Source organism: Neolamprologus brichardi, unplaced genomic scaffold, assembly GCF_056152115.1.
Source record: "Neolamprologus brichardi isolate AB-2024 unplaced genomic scaffold, ASM5615211v1 NODE_ptg000008l+_length_2720982_cov_1, whole genome shotgun sequence".
Lineage (NCBI taxonomy): Eukaryota > Metazoa > Chordata > Actinopteri > Cichliformes > Cichlidae > Neolamprologus > Neolamprologus brichardi.
The window spans coordinates 1,797,974-1,820,689 of NW_028270135.1; the positions used below are offsets into that span (position 1 = coordinate 1,797,974).

Genomic DNA, 22,716 nt, shown 5'->3' on the forward strand with positions numbered 1-22,716 from the left:
GGTTAGTGCATAGAGAGCTAGACTTGATGGATAGAATTAACAACCTGCTAGCTGCAAATAATCATGTTCGGTTCAGCAATAGTAATAAATCACACAGCAATAGTACATTCATGTAGTTGTGAAAAGCATGACCAATATATTAAGTAATCCAACGTATTCAGAGTATGTTACTCACTTAACTTAACAGAATACGTTACAAACTACATTTTGGGGCATGTATTCTGTAATCTGTAGTGGAATACAGCTTAAAAGCAACCTTCCCAACACTGATACTGGTTACTGGTAATTTCCCGCCTGTTGCCTTAAAGAAGCTAGCCTGAGTAGCTGCTTCAGCTGTCTTTGTTTAAACAGATAACAGATACGATTTATAGTGACACAGCTCATTCGACTAAGCTGTTAGAGAATATAATAAAGCTAGTCTAAAGCTTTTCTTGACTTACAATGAAGCCTTCATCACTGCTATTGAGGGTTAACCTTAAGCAAGCAAGGTGAACTAATCTCACAGTGATGTGCAGTGTGTACAGTTATGCTGGATTCAATAGGGGGAAACCTTGCTTTATAAGACTTTTCACATCATGAGTGTGTAGGAGTCAAACAGAGTCAAGCACCAGCAGTCTCTGTGCTGCTGCTGTCATTGAGAGTCACTCTACTGTGGCTTTCAACCCAGCTGACATTTGCTTCCTAGAGCTGTAGAAACCAAAGTCACAGTCGAGGTAGAAATGAGTTTCTGGGAGAAAGACAGAATTTCAATGTCATACTACATCTTGACGAGTAGACACACATGCAAAAGAAACAGTACAAACCTACAGTAACATACAGATAGTGATGTAAGGCATGTTTACATCTCACAGGACAGCAACGCAACCTTTTCACACAAATTGGTAATCTATAACTCTTCTCTGTCTTCTAGTCTGTTGTCTGAAATGTTACTGCTAAGCAATCAATCGCTGCTGTCTGTGTTCTTTTCAGTTTGTCCTCATACTTTGTTGCTCAGACCTGATTTCTGCTCTAGTGCAGTGTTTTCCAAAGATCACATGTCAGTCAAACAGCATGACTGCCTCTGAGAGAGTCTTTTTTCACCCTAAGGTTCTTTGACTGGGGATTTTCTATTAATCAAAGTTCTGTAGGCAGCAGTTTGTTGCCAGAGTATCTGTAAATATGAATTGTTCCTTCACTTTCAATTCTCAACTTGAAAAGAAAAGAAAGAAAAGCCACCCCATGCCTGCATAGCATTTTGTCTGCCATAGAACAAGAGTGCAGAAGCTGCTTCACTGAGTCAGAGGAGGATGAGTCACAACAACCTCTATACATTTAATATAATCCATAATGTAGTGGTTAACACATTCAGCTACCATGTAAAAGATCTCTGGTTTGTGACAGAGAGAGGCACCATTTCTGGGAGGATGGGTGTCAGAAATAAAAATCAATTCAAATGCATGAATCTGCCTGATCTAGTGACCGGAGGAAAGAATTTTGTGAGCAAACTTCTCCCTTAGATCTTACACGCTACCAGCTAGTTTCAAAGTCAAACTAGTTTCAAAGTTACTAATTTAGCTTCCAAGCTTCCAAGATTCAAAATTCAGTTGACACATTACCACACCTAACACACTGCAGTCACACACCAAGAGCAATGAGAAGGGAAACGTCCGTATCAAATTTCAACAAAAGATACATCGTAACATTTAATTTTGACAGACAAATCCAACCAGTCAATCATCTTTGTGTACGCAGTCTCATTGCTGGGTTTTGCAGCCTCAGTGTTGATTGAATTGCCTCTCTTTGTGTAGAACCATAACCTCACATCAAGACTGCCATTAGACAATTTTTGTGTCTGCAAAAGGCGATGATGAACTTTGCTTATGCCAAAACCTTTAAGCTGACCAAGTTGCGAGCAGTCTGGTGGATGATAAGTCATGTAAGCTATACTGTACTCCACATTCACTGGTTACGTTCCATATATTTTTAGATCCAATAAAAAATTTGTATTCACAAACATTTCCGAAATGCATCCATGTTTTATTTGCAGTTAGGCTTTCGCTCTCTTTTTTAAATGCTCAGCCCAGCTGTGGCTGATTGGGGCAGAGCCAGAGGAGTGTCACTGGCATCAACCTGGTTAACTTCAAACACTGTTATTTCCACTCCATATCCTTCAAAGTGACATAAAGAGTCCAGAGGGACTGAAAGGAAGAGTGAGCAAAAAGCCAGTTTTCCTGTCAGCATTGGCACATCCTTTCAGTCCAAGTGCAGTGATCGCTGAGATTTGGAATGCTGTGATACTTTACTTGTGAAAACCACTTTAGACGTGTATACATATAGATAGGCCCATTCATTTACCAAGCATCATCCCTTTGTATGTCTTCTTCTTCCCTCTTCTATTGGTCCTCCTATGATCACGATCACCGGCATTGTATACTGTTCTCAGTTTAGCCAGAGGAAAACTGTGCATTGATTTTCTGAGAGTCAGAGAAAGTAGGTGCTCACTGGGAGATCAATTTTCAAATCTGAAGATAGATGGGGTTGTAAGTCTTAACAATGACATCATCATTGGCGTGAACATCCCCTTTCCAGTCAATAATGGTTCAGTCATTGTGTGAGTCTTTCCACTTTTTAAACGGCTTTGGCTTTTGCTCACTGAATTGCAATAACACATGTTTTATTAGTAATTATAAACCTTCTTGTACAACCGTCAACAATCAGAGTTCATCGTGCTCCGCTGAACACAGATGAGGTGATAAAACATCACAGCAACTAGAGACACTTGCAGAGGGGAGAGTAATCTGCCTCTACATAATGGATATAGATTCAATTTATTTTCAATGTAAAGCGAGTTGACAAGGCGGGACACCAGAAGAATATGACAACCGCTCTTAATTGACCATTGCTGGTGTTGTGCACTGGTGCATCAAGGAGTTCAGCAACAATCAGGCTTGGCTTTAAGTGCCCACTTGCATCTCCCACTTCTTCCTCTGTGTCCTGCTTAATCTTTTTATGATAACAATATTGGTGTTGGCATGCAAGCATCTGCAGTTTCTAACTTTTACTTTAAAAAATTCAACATACTACCTTTTGAAATAGTGAGTGATGGTGAAGATCTAACACCCACTAACTGATAACTAGCTGCTGTACCTGACTCAGATCATGGTGCTATATATTAGTTTCATGCAGTTCCTGGTATTCTGATGTATGTACTTTTACAGGATCAGATTTTTTGTGTTTAGCTGGTGGCACAGTGGGGACCTATCAGAACCTATCATGGGAAAGGGTGTGGTGTAGTAAAATGTCTGTGATTTCAACAGTGGGCAGACCTCCTAACTCCACAAATATGAATTGTTTAACTGAAGCACAGAATCCAACAACAAAATCCACTCTGTTCACAACCATAAATGTATTTTCTTCTGCTGAAGTAGACATAGAGAACAATGGCCTTCATTTACTCATATGTACATGGAATCTTGCCCTGGGCAAAAAAGAAGAAAGTTTATGCACTATTAGAGCTGTGCACTCGTGTGCATGTTAGTAAATCAGAGTCATTTGGATGCAACAGACTTGTCCAGTTTGCATATAATCTGCGTAGCATCTGCATGCTACCACAGTCTCATTTCTACTGCAGGGAAGTACTACACTGTGATGACTGCTACGTTGAGCAAACGGCCTAAAATGTGAGTTCAGCAGGGTGCTGCTCTTTGCTTCTACGTGATTTCTGTGATCACTCAATGACTTTATGTTAACAATATGTGCCCACTCCCTCTTATTCTTGTATTCTAAATGTTTTAATTAACTGCGCTCTCGCACTGCAGGCCTACTTGTTATTCCTAGAGTATTTAAAAGTAGAATGGGAGGCAGAGCTTTTAGTTTTCAGGCCCCTCTTCTGTGGAACCAGCTTCTAAACACTATCTCTACTTGAGATTAGGCTTCAAACTTTCCTTTTTGCTAAAGCATATAGTTAGGGCTGGACCAGGTGACCCTGAATCCTCCCTTAGTTATGCTGCAATAGATGTAGGCTGCCGGGGGATTCCCATGATGCATTGAGTTTTTCTTCTACAGTTACCTTTCTTACTCACTATGTGTTAACAGACCTCCTTGCACTTAATCATCACTTTTTATTAATCTCTGTCTCTCTTCCACAGCATATCTTTATCCTGTCTTCCTTCTGTCACCCCAATCAGTCGCAGCACTTGCCCGCCCCTCCCTGAGCCTGGTCCTGCCAGAGATTTCTTCCTGTTAAAAAGGAGTTTTTCCTTCCCACTCTCACCACAGTGCTTGCTTTCATATGATTGTTGGGTTTTCTCTGTATATATGGTCTACCTTACAGTATAAAAATGTGGCACTATCTAAATAAAATTGAATTAAATTGAAATTGAATTACAAAAAGTTAAAGTCTACACCCTTACGTTTAGTATATTTAGTTTTCTTTAATTTACATTTTTTATTCTCTCTATTGATCGTCAAGTCTCAATTCCTACTGCGAAATCTTGATAGTAAGGTCAAAATTTGAAATGAAACCACAGCATGGAATCCTTTGACTAGAGCTATTCAACAATATCAACACTTCAGACTGGTGTGAAATGGTGTGGACAGTATTTTCTTTCGTGATTTCTTTCATAACCCTTATTACCAAATGAGCATGATCTAAATAAATTAAATAGGAGATTAACATCTTTATTCACTTTTACGCACTTACAGTTATTTATTCACCTTTCAGTCACTTTAATTTTAAAACTGTGTATATACTGTATCTCACTCTTATTGCCTGTTTATGCCCTGTCCTTATCTTCAACGTCATGCTGCTCTGTTGTATGTTAATTGCCCCTTGGGGATAAATAAAGTCTTTCTGACTCTGATTCTGAACACAGATGGCCACAGATCTGATGTTCCAGAAAACAAGTTGGAATGACCACGTCTACATGCCTCGTCTAAATGTCTTGACTATGTCTACAATCTAAAACACACAAATTGCTGCCATGTGATTGGCTACTTAGATGTGTCAGAGACCTGGAGAACTTAAAAGTGAACATAAAATACTACATATAGTGAGGATAATTTTGACCATGGAACCATACTCTAGAAAACTGTCATAGATTTAACACGGTCTGTGAAGCTGGATGCTGGATGGTACTAGTAGCCTTACATTGGTTTATGTTAACTAACTAGTGACAGAGCTGGTAGCTCAGTGGAAAAAAAAGGACACTAAAACTAAAATGCAGTGTAAGGGGGTCACTTTTGTACTGCCCCTGGCTGCAGAAATACATTTTATGTTAAGAAACCAAAGATATACTGTCCACGTTTACTCTCTGTTACTTAAGCAGTAAGTAGTTCTTTGCTGTTTGGCTAGCTACACTGAAAGTGGAAAATCAACCTTTTGGTTTGTGGGGCCCTTTATAAATGGGGACTGTGTGGAGGAGAGTTGTTTGAGTCAGGCGCACTGTGGTTCACCCGACCGACAAGCTAGTTACCAGTCTGACACTGTCAGTTCCCTGTTTGTTTTCTCCTCACTGGTTTAGGTCTACAGGCTGAGCGGCGCAATCAGCTGACAGAGCAGTACTATTTTAAGCAATAGAATATTCTCTTTTCCCATGCACAAACCATGGAAACCTCATGTCCTTATTTTTCACTGAGTAGAACTTCATACTTGAGGAAATACCAACATGTAAGTGCAGGGTTCCTGTAGCTCAGGAGGTAGAGCAGGTCAGTTGCTGGTTGGGACGGTTGGTGGTTCAATTCCTGGCTTCCACAATCTGCATGCCAAATATCCTTGGACATAATACTAACCCTAAGTTGCTTTCTGGTGCATCCATTGGAGTGTGAAAGTTAGAAAGCACTTGTGATTGTAAGGATACATGTAGTATTTCATGTCCATTTTAAAGTGGATTGATCCACTTTTGCAGCCAGCCTCAAGTGGCCATTCAAGGAACTGGTGTTTAGTTTGAATTTTCACCTTCAGAGATTGGTGCTTGGTTGAAGCATACGAATACAGAAGTAAATTTTGTGAGATGACATTTAGAAAGGGTCTGTCAAAGACAAATGCACTGAAAGCTGGTGAAAACTAAAAGCAGACAAACCATCAGATGAAGTGGAAGCACAGACAGACTGTGTGTGCGCACTGTTGGTGTGTCACTTGGTAGGTTAACAGCGACAGCAGTAAATAAAAGTGAAATCAGTGAAGTCAGTAAAATCTTGCAATGAGCAGATAATGCATACAGTACAAACTGTTATATACAGACACTGGATGTGTTTCAACCACATACAGAGATTGCACCATTGACAGTGCACGAATGATGCAAGACTATAGATATTTATGCATTTGATGTAAATGCTGCTGTCATTAACAGTACTTTGATATATGACTTCTCGGTGACAGCTCTGTTTGCCAGTGTTCTCCACAGATGAGAGTTGCCATGGGACAGCGATGAGAGCGTCTGTCTGACTTTGTGCTTGTCTGTCTCTCTCTCCGTCTTCTTCCTTTATTGTTTTGCTTCCTTTCAGCTGCTCTGCCTCTGCTAAGACAGAGGCTGTCAGGATTGGCTGAGAGCTAAATTGCTCAGCGCGAGCTCGGTCACAGCTCAGCTCTCCTTGAGATAATGAAATGACAATTAATGAGAAAGCTGTTGCCATTCGCTCATTTGTTCACTTGCAAGTCGAACGGCAGTATGTAGAGACAGACAGAAAGCACTGCAGTCGTGGCAGGCATCGGAAAGTGCCCAGCGGTTGTTTTCATATTAAAGCTGCTGTTAAAAATTCATGTGACTATCACAAAACGAAAGTTTCGCCCAGTGGTCAAACCATGATTCAAAGGAAATATCATTTCAATACCAGACTGAAAAAAATTTCCAGATAGATTTCTACCTAAATCTAAATGTCAACAATCAGAATACATGTGCTTGTCTGTCGAATTATGTGGGTAGAGACTTTGGATGCACCTCTAGAGAGATATGTCGCACGTGTGGAAAAGGTATATCCTTTATTAACCCAGAGACACTTCAGTCGATACATTATTTACCATAGCCTGGGCCCTACACAGCAAAGAGCCAAACAGAGCTCTGGCCTACTGAGATAGTCCCTGACAAAATGGCAGAATACACACATATTTCCTCAAAAAGAAAGAGTGAAAGCAGGCCCTTGGGCATCTCATAAAACCTCTCTCCAATATGTGCTGTGAAGTCAAAATTGTAGCCCAAAAACCACAGAGAGTAAAAAAAATAAATTCTATTTAATTTCTGTCTGCTGTTGTTGTCCGTTAATGCATTTTCCTCCCAAAGTCAATACACTTGTAGAATAAAACATAAAATTATCTTAGTAGAAGTAACATGCTCACAGAATAGGAATTGCATACTGTATATGGATTTGTGTTTTTAAAAGACTCCAGGCAGACATTTTATGTTTCTGTCTGTAAATACAATTATTTTAACTGAAGGCAAAAGCTAGTAAAGTATGACATGAAATTGCATCATTTCTGTTATTATGCTAGTGGGGGATGTGATAAAGCTGTGTAATCTAGTTAGCAAAGTCCCTGTTTGCATGGCTGATCAAGCTAAGCTTCGTGTGAGTGCATTACAATAAAAAGGCTCAGTCAAGTACACAAAATGAAAATGGAACAAAATTACTCCAAGGTGTGGAGCACACTGCAGCATGGGACGATTCAGTGCTTACCTGGTATTGGTTGGCCTTGGCGAGTTCTTGATTGGCTGAGTCCACATTAGAAGAAGCTGTCTGGATGTAATCTTCAATACTATCTGAGGAAACAAAGAACAGATTGGATTCCTTTTAACATAACAACAAACAACAATACTCATTCATTCACTGACTTGCTCACTACTGGTTTGTAGAGCCTCACAAGTACTACAGCTGCAGGAATTGTACCTCATCAGAAATCACTGCACATCTATAACATTGTACATATTGAACACAAATGATACACAATATCTGTAATAGTAGTATAGAAACAAAAACACCCCTGTCAAAACAATGCACTACATATTTGCCATACATCATGCCTCAGAAACCAGTGTTGCAAATATATACTTTAAAGGCCTTCAAAATATGAAACAATCTTTCTGCCATCATCATGCTGAAGATTTGATTGCCAGCAATCTTAGTTGCCCATCTCAGCGTTGTGGATGTGTACAGGTCTTGCAGGGAATTGCAGCCAATCATCTTCTCATTGGAATGGATGACACACTGCAGTCTGGCTTTGTCCTTGGCAGTGGCAGCAGCGTACTAGATGGTGATGGAGGAGGTGAGGAAAGACTCAATCATGGAGGAGTAAAATTGTACCATCACGGACTTAGACAGGTTATATTTCTTCAGCTGGTGCAGGAAGTGGCTTTTTGTTGAAGTAGCTGATCTTTAGGTCCCACTTTAGGTGCTGGGAGATTGTTCCCAGGAAGTGGAAGGACTTGATTGTCTCCACTGGAGAGGCATGCTGGAATATGGGAACTGGTGGAGCTGGAAGTCCAGTATCATCTCTACTGTTTTGATAGCATTGAGCTCCATGTTGCTCCAGACTCAACCCCACCTGAGGTGAGCCCTGAAAGCGTTGCGTCAACCGCAAACATCGGGAGTTTAATGGGGTGGTGATTGGAGGTGCAGCTGTTAGTGTATAGAGATATGCAGAGGATAAAGTACAAAGCCCTGAGGGGAAGCAGTGCTGATCCACTGAAAGTCTAAACCATGGCATCCAGTCTCACATGCTTCCTTGAATTGAACTGGGAGATCGTATCCTGCAGCTCAGCTGGGAGGATGGTATTAAAAGCATAACTAAAGTCCATAAAAAGTACCCTCAAGTGCAGTGCCATAATAACTGCATCATCCACTGACCTGTTGGGTCTGTATTCAAGGACCAAGATGGGGACGATGAAGTATGTGAGATGGGACAATACAAGCTTAGATGTCAACCAGGACTTGTAATTACTAGAACTCACCCTGGCGTGTGATGCATTATACTTTAACTTAGTGCTCCATGTTTACATATAATGGTGGAGTGCTAAGTTAAGACTAGATTAAACTCAGTTTTGCATAGCTGGAGACCTGAGTAGCCATTCCTGTTATACTTCTTTAAAGTCTGCCTGGGCATAAACATGCTTTGTGGATTGTTATGTAAACTCTCTGTGGACTAGTTCACATGGCCATAAGAAACAGGAAGACACACTGATGCACTCTCACGCTTACTGTCTGACGATGAAATTTATCTCGTTGGGACCCAAGCAGACCGTAGTGAACATAGTCACTTTGGCTTCAAAAGGCTCCAATGTTCAGAGATGGGTGACATCTCTATTGTTCATCGTTTGTATAGTTTAGAGGTAAAGCCTACCCTTTGGGTTTTTTTTAGCAAACTGTGTGAGATTCTTTTCGATTTAAACATTTCATGTGAATATCACAATGGCTGAAGCCTGTTAATATGCAGCTGCTATCAACCTGCATGTGCTAAGCAGGACTTGAAACAATTACTCGTGCTGAAGTTAGCAGATAGTCAGTATACCCTGCAGGAGCTGCTTTCTTAGATTACAGCATCAATTAATGTTCAATGGGAAGACATGTTACAGTAATCTGTCAAAATAAAGTTCACAAAGTCAGCAGTTCGTAAGCTTTTGATGTTGGCCTGGAGGTGTGGCCTCATTAAACCTCCTATAATCTCATATAACTTGTGTTTACACCACATCCGCAAGTCACTGGAACAATAGCCAAATGGGTACTACTGTTGTACCCTTCTGTGTGTGGAGACAGAGATATTGAGAAAGTCAAGATGGTGCAAAGGACAGAAGCAGGAAAAGAGACAGAAACAAGACCAGGACACAGTTCATAGGTAGCTGAGGCCTTATGTACTCCTGTTTTTAACCACTGCAGCCCTACACTGCTTATCTAACTGAAAAATTATCAAAAACATGTTTCAAATCTTGTGGTGATTCAGATATATTCATAAGTAACACATTAATGATGCTCTTCTTGGCCTTTCATTGCAAGATTTTTAAATAAATTTGTGATTTTGCCTGTCCGCATCCGACCCCGCTTCCAATTTACAGCATTAAATCTTTCTATTAGGAATCCGACTTAAAAAAAAAAAGTTCATTTTCTGTTATTTTAACTATGATTAATTCTCGTACAGTACATTAACAGAGGCTTCAAGGTATTACCACTGAAAGGAACTGTGGTCATAGCACTTGAAATATGTGCCCTGAAATTAACAAAAAAGGAATATGAGCAAATATAGCAAATATATAATATTAACACAGATTTAGTAGTTACTTCCCATTGTCATCAGTGGCATACACAGATGATGTTACATTTAAAAAAAATCATCCAAATAAATGACAGAAAGAACACTAAATACAACCTTGCTGATTCATCTGTAATAACACTTTGCACCGGAGTAATATTCTATATTTGATCCATGAATATACATTTACATTTATAAACATAAAAAAAGAAAGTTAGAATTTTAATGCTTCTAATATTTTGCCACCTGTGGGAGCAGTGTTGTGACTCTTCATTGTTACTCTTGACACATAATCAAGCGGTACCAGGAGCTACTGGTCTAACAGTTAACACTGCTACAGCAGCAAGACCTCCTCTTTTAAACTTGTCAGTACACGGACATTAATGGGATGAGACCGATGCGTTTAATGAAGTGGATGGTTCAAAATCTTTGGTATCACCACATAGTTACCCACATATATTTACAGCTGGCCGATAACAGTGAGAGTACTATTGATTGTTTTGGTGTAGTGAGAGTGAAAAGGTTGCAGCCAGCTCAAAGATGTGTCTTATGTTTAAGGCTTCAGTGGCCCCTGATAATTACTGCACCAGTTGAGCTTGTAGAGAATTAACTTTTGAACAAGAGGAGGTGGTTGGGTGAATGAATTGTGTTGATTGACTAAAAGCATTTACTCTGTAATGGTGAGTTAAAGAAGATGGGGAATACATGCTTAGATTCACCAGCTCAAGAAGTAAGCCTGATTAATGGACTCACTAATTAATTCTGTTTTTTTCTGCCCTTCTGCTCAGAGGATGTTCTTTGCCATGATTGGGAAATATTTGGCTTTAAAGAGGTAACTTAAACTAAACCCAGTAGTTAAAGATAATAAGTAAGATTTTGTGGGTACCAGAGTTTAAATGTGTTTAAAAAGGGTACCAAAAGGGTATAGAAGGCAACTGCCTTGAAGACAAGGGACCACTGATGATCACTGTATGTCTATAGGCAATTTTAATCATTAAAAAAAATTAAGAAGCACTCTCATTCCAGGACATAATACAATGACACAAAGCAGTTTGTGATATCCTCCTGAGGATATTCAGATTGAACATTTTTTGTGATTTCCTTTCTTTGGAGCTAAAAGAGGCCACCCAAACACATGAGATATCAATGGAAAGCCCAGGATGTCCTCTATTCAGTACATCAGGACTTAGTAGGGTATCTCAAAATAACAAACATTGTCTATTACAGAGGATATAGGCTGGTTCTCAGGAAGAGGATATAGTCATTCATGTTGGTTTGTTTTTATCCAGTTTGGTTCTTTTTGAGTAATTAGTATATTATTGTACTGTATCTAATGTTATCATTACAGTTTGAGTTTAGTTCTGTTTATCTGACCTCCTTTTAGAGCCTAAAATTATCATTTGACTTTTTATTTATTCATATATTGGGATTTGCATTATATCTTTGCATTTTTGGGGTAAAATGAACCTCACTTTTCCAAAAACTACTATATCCTTATTCCTGCTCAGCTCAGCTTGTCACATATGCTCACAAAGGGAAGACTCTTTTAGTATATTTGAGAGAGTTCCAGAACCTTCCCTCTGGACAAACTTCAGGAATAGCTGGGGCTCTGGATGGTTGTGTTATCTTCACTCTAATGGACCATTTTATTCTTTTTCTTTTATTTATAGCAATGGCGGTTCATGGAGCGTCTCAACAGTTCCTGGATGTTAGCAACATACACTAGCTGAGTCACAGAGATATAGCACAATAAAAGTTTGAGACACAATTGTAAAGGCTAAAATGTTGTTTCTTAAAAACAAGGCTGTATATTATCCGAAACACACGAATCAAATTACCTTGTGTATTAAAACATGTTAGCAGGTTATCCAGCAATTAGGCAGATTAGGCAAGCAAACACAATGTGCATTATGATCAAACAAAAAAAGCTCTTCAGAACAGAACTTCTTGCTGGCTAAATATAACTTTATGACATGTAGTTGTCTGATCTGTTTAATTATGAGTATGATCTATTATGGTAAATGGTAAATGGCTTGCATTTGTATAGCGCTTTTCTAGTCGCTAAGGACCCCAAAGCGCTTTACACTACATTCAGTCATTCACCCATTCACACTCACATTCACACACTGGCGATGGCAAGCTACATTGTAGCCACAGCTGCCCTGGGATCGAACCACCGACCTTCTGATTAGTGGCTGACCTGCTCTGCCACCTGAGCTACAGCCACCCTTATGATAAAAAATATACTTGCATAACAATCAGGGGAACAACTATCTATTTTGTAATATGGCTATAGATAAAGAGTCGGAGCATATTTGAGAAGACTCATAAATATAGCTTCTACCCATATAGCAAGGAGGTCTGGCCCGGATCTGGTATCAAGCCGGCACTGCTGGCTGACTTCTGGCATGATAAGACGTATGTCATCCAGATATGGGCCAGGCCTGGTATAGATGGCTCTGTCTATGTGATGACATGCCATATCTGGCTCGATTGTGGTTTGGGTTATGTGGCCCAGGCCCATAGAAAACAGGTCTTCCCTGGATCCGGCATCAACCTGGCACCTCTGACTGACTGGTGTCATGGCAGGGTGTATGTCAACCAGATGTGGGCCAGGTCTGGAAATGATGGCACTATTTATGTTCCTATTTTTCTATTTTAGTTAGAAGACCCAAATGCCATGTTGCAATACTATACTGCTATGGTAGCCAACATTTCAAATGCAGGTTTGACAGGTTTGTGAGTGTACACTTTATCCATTTCATTTCCATTCCATTTATTTGTTCATTTCAGGCACAACAAAAATACATATATTGAACATAAAGTGCACAAAACAAAAAACAAAAATTACCTGAAAAGGAGTGGGACGAAGAAAACTTATTAAATCCCACCCCTATACTCACTCATCAACAAAAAACAATAAGCTTCCCACAGCTACGCCCATTGTTGCAACCAAACAAACCATCAACAGCCCCGGACACATGCAAGCATCTCAACGGCAGCTCGCAACAAAAATTAGAACCATCATAACTAAATACAGAATATATAATAATTATAAATTGCGTTACCACAGGTAACAGGCAATAATAATTACATAGTGACAAACACACATACATATACATATACATATACATACATACATATATATCTATATATATATAAATAGGCCTATAATTGGTAAAACTGTGTTTGTCATTACTTTTGTATAGTGGTATTACTTTTGCAATTTTCATTTTTTTTGGAAAACAACCGGACTGAAATGATAAATTACAGACATATGTTAAGGGACTAGCAATATTCAGAATAACCTGTTTAACTACAGACATATTTATGTCATGATAATCCATTGAAGACTTACTTTTACATTTTAATGTGATATTTATTACTTCTTGCTCATTTGTACCTGAGAGGAACAGTGAAAAGGGATTTGATTTTATATTACTGATATTTTCATTTTTTTGACATGGGATGTCCGCTGCTAGTTCAGGGCCAACATTTATAAAAAATTTATTGAACCCATCTACAATGTTACTCATGTTGAGATTTTCACCATTTGCATCAATGAAACATTCAGGATATGATGTTCCAGAAGATCCTTGTTTAATTAAGTTATTTAACACATCCCAAGTTCCTTTTATATTGTTTTTATTTTCATATAATCTTCTTCTATAATAAAGTTGTTTACTCGTTCTTATAATATCAGTCAATTTATTTCTATATGCTTTATATCTTTGTTCCACTTCTTTTGTTTTTACTTTGATGAACTGTTTATACAGATTGTTTTTCTTTTTGCAAGCATTGATAATGAGCCAAGGACTTTTTATCTTTTTTTTCTTTGTCTTGTGTTCGTTTACAGGACAATGTTTATTGTACAACATAGTGAAAATATCTAGGAAATTGTCGTAAGCCTTGTCCACATCTGACTCTTCATACACCGAACTCCAATCTTGTTGTGCTAAATCGAAATTAAAGGCATGAATTGCTTCTTCATTTATTGTTCGCTTTGCTATCGTAATCTTGGTATCTATTTTTTTTAAATCACAGTCACACAAAGTAAAAACTGGTAAGTGGTCAGTTATGTCACAGACAAGCAGGCCACTATTAATTTGGAAATCCATGACATTAGTAAAAATGTTGTCAATAATAGTGGCGCTATGTGATGTTATTCTGCTTGGCTTTGTTATTGTTGGATATAGTGATAAGCTGTACATCGTGTCAGTAAAGTCATCAATGGCTTTTAACCTTGTTGGGTTTAGCAAATCAATATTAAAATCACCACAGATGAATAGTAATTTTTGGTTCACCAAAGCAAACATTTTTTCTATCCATTCATAAAAAGTGTCAATACTTGAACTGGGTGTCCGATATATGCAACTTATTATAACATTTCTCTTTTTTTCATTCATGATCTCAATAGTCAAACATTCCAAAATTCCATCAATAGCCATAGACATAGTTGTTACAACATTATATTTTATAGAGTTATGAACATATATAGCAACCCCGCCGCCCGCCTTATTTAATCTATTCATGTATTTTAAATCATATCCATTCAAACAGAAATCTATTCCTTTATCGACATTGAACCAAGTTTCAGTGATGGCTATAACACTGAAGGGGCGAGAAAATTGTTGCAAGTAGTCCTTAATGAAATCAAAATTAGAGTACATACTTCTGCTGTTAAAGTGAATTAATGAGAGCTTCCCATCTAGGTTGATTTTTTTTTCATATTGTTCCTGTGTGAAATAATTACAATTTTTAACAAAGAAGAAAGAAAATTACTTTCAGAATCTATTTCTGACGGTTTAGAGAAGATGGAAGACTCAAATGAGACTGAATACATAGGATGAGTTTAAAATATGCCACCAGTGCTGAAATTATATAAATATATAAAGAAATTATATATAATATCTAATTATACATAACACCAACATATCTAAGAAGACAGATAAGGCTTACTAAGACTTTCAGACTAATCTATATATATATATATATATCCATCCATCCATCCATTCGCTACCGCTTATCCTTTTCAGGGTCGCGGGGGGTGCTGTCATAGGGCGAGAGGCGGGGTACACCCTGGACAGGTCGCCAGTCTGTCGCAGGGCCAACACACAAGGACAGACAACCATTCACACACACATTCACTCGCACATTCACACCTAGTGGCAATTCCCACAAACTGCATGTCTTTGGACGGTGGGAGGAAGCCGGAGTACCCGGAGGGAACCCACGCAAGCACGGGGAGAACATGCAAACTCCACACAGAAAGACCCTAGCCTGATGGTGGAATTGAACTCAGGACCTTCTTGCTGTGCGGCAACAGTGCTAAATATCCATCTTCTTGTCTGTGAAGGTTCTCAGTCATCCAAGTCATCGTACTCTAAGGAGCTTGGAAAGAAAAGCGTCTGGACTTCTTTAAGTTCTTTAAGTTTTGAGATCCCTTCCCAGACGCCTTAATGCCCACTCACACCCTGGGCCATCTGACCTCAGGAAATCACATGATAGGGTGGGGCCAGGTTTCACAATGAGCTCACCCAAAACCCTGGCTGATTGTGACCCACCCCCGTTTTCACACCTTGGCTCATGTGATTAGTTAGAGGATCATTAGGGGGTCCTTTTGTCCTCTATTTGGGGGATACTCCCACTGGGTTTAAATCTGGGACTCTCCACCATTTGACCCTTAGAACTAAAGAAGCTTCTCTTATGAGAGGTGAAACGTCTTCAAGCAACTTAAAGAAGTCCAGACTCTTTTCTTTCCGAGCTCCTTAGACCACTCATCTTCTTCCGCTTTATCTGGGGCCGGGTTGCAGGGGCAGCAGCCTAAGTAGAGAAGCCCAGACCTCCCACCTCCTCTAGCTTACCCGGAGGAACACCAAGGCATTCCCAGGCAAGCTGAGAGATATCATCTCTCCAGCGTGTCCTGGGTCTGCCCCGGAACACCTCACCCAGGAGGCACCCAGGGGACATCCTTGTCAGATGCCTGAACCACCTGACCTGGCTCCTTTCGATGTGGAGGAGCGGCGGCTCTACTCTGAGCCCCTCCCAGATGGCTGCACTTCTCTAAGGGAGAAGCCAGCCACCCTTCTGAGGAAGCTCATTTCTGCCGCTTGTATCCGCGATCTCGTTCTTTCAGTCACTGCCCACAGCTCGTGGCCATAGGTGAGGGTAGGGACGTAGACTGACCGGTAAATTGAGAGCTTCGCTTTTATCACTGCGGCTGCAGCACCAATCTGTCTGTCGATCTCCGGCTCCCTTCTCCCATCAATCGCAAACAAGACCCCGAGATACTTGAACTCCTCCACTTGGGGCAGGAACTCATCCCCGACCCGGAGTGGGCACTCTACCCTTTTCTGGCTGAGAACCATAGCCTCAGATTTGGAGGTGCTGATCCTCATTCCCGCTGTTCACACTTGGCCATCACCCGATGAAGCCAACAAAACCACATCATCCGCGAAAGACAGAGATGAGATTCTGAGGCCACTGAAGTGAAAGCCCTCCGCCACTTGGCTGCGCCTAGAAATCCTGTCCATAAAAATTATGAACAGAATCGGTGACAAAGGACTGCCCTGGTGGAGCCCATCACCCACCGTGAATGAGTCCGACTTATCACCGGCAATGTGTACCAAGCTCTTGCAATGGTTGTATAGGGATCGGATGGCCCGTAGCAATGGGCCAGACACCCCATACTCCCGTAGCACCTCCCACAGGACACCCCGAGGGACACGGTTGAATGCCTTTTCCAAGTCCACAAAACACATGTAGACTGGTTGGGTAAACTCCTATGCGCCCTCAAGTCGAAGTCAGCAGCGCTCCGCCAGCACTATACACAGTGCAGGTAGAGCACCGCTTTCCCCTCCTGATACGCCTGATGGTTTGCCAGAATCTCTTCAAGGCAGTCCGAAAGTCTTTTTCCATGGCCTCTCCGAACTAGTCCCACACCCGAGTTCTTGCATCAGCCACTGCCCGAGCCGCATTCCGCTTGGCCTGTCGGTACCTTTCAGCTGCCTCCGAAGTCCCACAGGCTAACCACGCCCGATAGAACTCCTCCTCCACCTGGTGGCCCCTTTCACCTCTGGTGTCCACCATTTGGTTCGGGGGTTACCACCACGACAGGCACCAACCACCTTGCGGCCGCAGCTCAATGCAGCAGCTTCAGCAATGGAGATGCTAAACATGGTCCATTCGGACTCATTGTCCCCAGTCTCCCTCAGAATGCTGTTGAAGCTCTGCCGGAGGTGTGCGTTGAAGATCTCACGGACAGGGGGCTCGGCTAGGCATTCCCAGCACACCCTCACTATGCGTTTAGGTGCACCGGGTCTATCCAGCGTCCTCCCCCGCCAGCTGATCCAACTCACCACCAGGTGGTGATCAGTTGACAGCTCAGCCCCTCTCTTTACCCGAGTGTCCAGAACATATGGTTGCAGGTCTGGTGATACGATTACAAAATCGATCATCGACCTGCGGCCTAGAGCGTCCTGGTGCCACGTGCACTTATGGACACTCTTATGTTTGAGGTGTTCGTTATGGCCAAACTGTGATTTGCACAGAAGTCCAATAACAAAACACCACCCGGGTTCAGATCAGGGAGGCCGTTCCTCCCAATCACGCCCCTCCAGGTCTCGCTGTCATTACCCACATTAGTATTGAAGTATCCCAGTAGGACAACATAGTCTCCAGGTGGAGCACCCTCCAGCACTCCACCCAGGGCCTCTAAGAAGGCTGGGTACTCTGGACTGCCACTCGGCACATAAGCACAGATGACAGTCAGGACCCATTCCCCGACCCTAAGGTGCAGGGAACAAACCCTCTCATCCACCGGGAAGAACCCCAACGTACAGGCAGCAAGCCGAGGGGATATTAGAATACCCACCCCATACCGCCGCCTCTCATCAGGGGCAACTCCAGACTGAGACAGAGTCCAGCCCCTCTCCAGGAGACTGGTTCCAGAGCCCAAGCCATGCGTAGAGGTGAGCCCGACTACATCTAGCCGGTACCTCTCAACCTCACACACTAACTCAGGCTCCTTCCCCACCAGAAAGGTGACATTCCATGTCCCAATTGCCAGTCTTGGTAGCTGGGGTTCAGTCCGCCAGGGCCTCCGCTCCTGGCCGCTGCCTGGTACACAATGCACCCAACCCCTACCGCGCCTCCTGCGGGTGGTGGGCCTGCGGGAGGTCTATATATGTGTGTATGTGTATATATATATATATATATATATATATATATATATATATATATACAAAGATGTAAATTCATACACTTTGCTGTGCTATAAAAATCCAAATTAATGCACTTATTGACTTCTAATTATTGAAAAACGTCATTCCTTCTCTCTATAGTCACATCTTCTAATTGCTCATTAAGCACTTCTGGGAACTGTGAATATGAATCCAAATGATAACAACACGTTCTGAATCCCCGCTGATGCCGCTCTTACCATACAAAGGCTCTGAAATACCAAACAAACACAGATCTTGTATATAAAAAGAAAGTACTGTTTTCATGTGTATAAACTGAAGCTCTTTTGAGTAGAGTGCCAAAGTAGCCCGCATGAATAGGCCGTGAAAGTGCTAATCCTTCCTTTTTTTTAGCCAATTCTTTTCTTTGTGCTACCTGCTTTTTCCACAAATGCCTCCACAACACAATCAAATATTTTTTCTATTTGCCACTACACCAAGAAAAATAAACACATCAGGGCAATTTCAGTGCATCTCTTTTAATGGGGACAGGTCCATCCTGGCTCTGTGGTGATCAGATAGGATGTCTGGTTTGGTATAATGCCTGTGAACTCTGCAGTCTTCCACAGCATTCTCTTCTATTTCTTCCTTCACTCATTTAGGTAGAATCACACTGTGTTCCTCTACCATGTCCAAAATACTACATCCACAGTCTTTCACATGCAAATGCAGTACCTCATTCATAAGCAGAGCAAGCATGAGACGTGGCAGAATTTGCAAACAGATAAAAGTACTAAACGTGACAGAAGGAAGTGTTCAGTTTATTCTTTATCTGAGTGAGGGCTGACGTACAGTCAACATTTGAAAGAGGAGAATGTGACTGAGGGTACTTTTACAGCTGTCCTCTAAAGACTAGTTATGTTGGACTTCTTCTAGGACAACAAAGTGACGCCAATGTACAGCGTGAAAAAATGCAGTACTTCGACATTAAAATGGCAAATTTTAGAGCATAATTAAACATATTTACAGTGTTATACAAAAAGATCTGGTATGTATCTAGCTTATTTACCTGTTTATAAAAATTGTTTGAGGATGTTGTTTGTCTAGGGCAGGGGTGTCAAACTCCAGGCCTCCAGTGCCGGTGTCCTGCAGGTTTTAGATCTCACCCTGGGTGAACACACCTGAATCAAATGATTAGTTCATTACCAGGCCTCTGGCAAACTTCAAGACATGTTGAGGAGGTAATTTAGCCATTTAAATCAGCTGTGTTGGATCAAGGACACATCTAAAACCTTCAGGACATCGGCCCTCGAGGCCTGGAGTTCGACATACCTGGTCTAGGGTCTCCGTCAGCCGGGTTATGGTCGTCTTAACATCTTGAAAAAAAGGCAACTAGACTTTTGGACATTTTGCACCTCATTCAAAAGTCTTCTTCAGTCGCAGACCAACTGTTGGAGGGTCCTATGTATTAAAATGCCTAGTGGAGGTTGTTCCCTTGTTTCCTGAAGGTGAGCCAATGAACTGGTTCACTCTAAGGACAAAACACCCAAACACAAGCGAAACAACACAGTGTATGCGGTGCAGTGCAGCGAGAAGTGATTAGATCTCTACATAGGACAAACAGCTCTCCTCTCTACAAACAGGAAACAACACAGCTTTACACCTGCATTTTAAGATTATGACACTTCTTCCAGGATGCCAGTGTTTATATTTTGGGCAGAGAAGACACCTGATTTAAGATACGAGTAAAGGGCGCCATCGACGTCTACTGTAGCTGCTATCACCCACCAACAGTGTAGTCCTGAGATCCATTTCAGGTGTTTCAACTCCCATTCACATCTGGCCTCAGGTGACCATAATAACTCACATCATGGTGGGGTGGGTCATTGTCTCACAGAGGTTTCACCTGTGGGCCCAGTGATGGGAATGACCCACGTTTTCTCTCGTCATGTCTCATGTGACAACGTGATCAACATTGTGCTGACGACCCTTAGGGCCAGCTCCAAGATTATTACCTCCAACTGTTTTGGACTCCACCAGTTGAACCAAAGAAGCTTCTTGGATGAGAAAACCCATACAATCTCACCCAGATAAATAAAGTCCTAAAGTACCTTCATTAGTCTGGTCTTACAAAAAGATACTCAAAGGTGTTTGCTGTTCATTTTTTCTAGTAAAAACGTTGTGTGGGTTTTTTTAGCTAGACAAAAATTATCACCCTGTGCCTCTGTTAGTGCCATGCTAACAGAGTTAGTTGAACAGTGCTAATGTTAGCATTTTTTTCCTTTTGTGTATACAGTTTCTAATTGTGGCTATTACAATACTTATACTCACTGTTTGAGTGCATAATTGCATGACAAATAGCCACAGGAACAGCTGGACAAGTACCAGGATGCTTTACAATGAAATATCAAAAAATTGAGTGTGTAACACTAAACCTCTCACAGGTGTTTTCACACCTGTTTTGTTTAGTCCGTTTAAATCAAATGATGGTTCATTGTCCTGATGGTGGGGTTCATTTGTGTAATAATGTAACATACTAAATCATGAATTGATAAATATTTTCTACACAGGACCTTGCGCTTTGGCTCAGCATGTTTTAACAAGTTGCTTGAAGCCCTCATTTTACCACTATGTACCCACATCAATAATTTTTATCTACCCTGGTCTCCCTGTCAAATGGAGCGCCAGTGAATACTCCAGAGAAGCTGGTTGAGTCATTTGTTTACTTTGGGTTACACATCACTAGCGGCTAGTATATCCACCTTACATTCCTGCTGTATGAAATGGCAGTTTAATCCTCAAGTGGTGAAGTTTGTTGTTTTTCCACCTTTAGTGGGATCAGCTTTCTTGCTTATTTTGCAAAGTTCACAGATAATAAAATAATGACAAAACAGAGAAAAATTACCCTTAAAAAACAGTTTTGAATTTGGCGCATCATTTATATCTCTACATTTTAGCCAGCCTATTTAAGACTAGTACATTGGAGAAAAGGGCAAACAACGAACAAAACAAAAACAAAAACATTTTATTATCCATTCTTGCAGTTAGGATAAGCCAGTTTTAGTCATCCTGACTCTAAAGGGTATTTAAAGGGTATCTACATTAGCCTGATTGAAGGTAGCAAACAAAAGGGCACTCTGTAACAAAAAGGTAGCAATTAGCACAAGTTATTGCTTCCCATTCTTCCTAGGAAACTTCATCACACACCCACAACCCCATTACGTACCCACACCTTTTACTCCATAAAGCAATGCAACTAATTCCGAGTATTTTGAGACACTGAAGTATCATCCTGTGTGTATGTGTGTGTGTGTGTGTGTTTAAATAAAGCTACCCATAGTTATGGTCAGCACTATTGTGTTTTTCCTGAGATCAGGAATGTTTATCTTTTTGACAAAATCTTCAGTGGGTTTGTGGTGACGTTTAACAAGTCCATAATAAATATCTGCCTTTGGTCTTTGGGTTGAAATGGTTCTTCATAGCTTTGAGTTATGAATATGAATCCTTCTCCACAGAGATACCTTGAGATGTCTTCACAGTGTTTTTTACTGTGGGTTTGATACATTGTTGTGTGGTTTCTCTCTTCAGTCAGTCTCCTTGCAAACACCCTTCCATTACTACCACAAACCACAAAATAGGATTAATCAGTAAATAAAACTTTTTCCATTACAAAGTATGTCTTTATAGACGCTATGCATCCTCTGAGACTATGACCTTGTTTAGACAGAGAAATTTTAGAAATTCTTTAGACAAAATTGGTTGTCCATCACTAGTGCAAGACTTGATGGTGTGCTAATTTTTGTCTGTCAAATCCTGCTTTGATTCAACTGATCCAGTTGTCACCAAGTGTTTTTGAGGTCTGTCCTCTTAGAAGCCTTCAGTCTAGCCATTAAACAGTGTTGGGAAGGTTACTTTTAAAATGTATTCCACTACAGATTGCCCCAAAATGTATTTTGTAACGTATTCCGTGACATTACTCAATGAGAGTAACGTATTCTGAATACTTAGGATTACTTAATATATTATCAAACTTTTTACAACTACATGAATGTACTCTCGTATAGAAAACTATTCGTATATAAAACAGGTCTGCGGCTCCGAACCGTAGTAAAGGGACCTCTGGCTAATACGTCGGGTTCATGTCGGCTCGTAGCTGAAAACTAGCTTTACTTTGTTGTCTGGGTCAACTTTGCTAGCAGAGACAGAGAGAGGCGTTGAAAGGCTGCTCCAACAGAACTTATTGTTTCGGAGGAAAACACGAACACGGTGTACAGTCGAGTCTTAATAGCTTACTTACAACTGGGCTCGTCAGGCTCTCTTCTTGGC

The 22,716-nt window shown here is 40.9% G+C and overlaps 1 protein-coding gene across 2 annotated transcripts in view; it reads right to left on the reverse strand.

Annotated features, from left to right (window-relative positions):
- The window catches only part of tsnare1 (T-SNARE Domain Containing 1), a 250,202-nt gene that overhangs the window by 65,984 nt on the left and 161,502 nt on the right, over positions 1–22,716 (reverse strand). For both annotated transcript variants that reach the window (XM_087837141.1, XM_035913745.2), the window contains exon 10: positions 7,648–7,730. In XM_087837141.1, the coding sequence (XP_087693267.1) occupies positions 7,648–7,730 (83 nt within the window). The remainder of the gene's footprint in view (positions 1–7,647; positions 7,731–22,716) is intronic.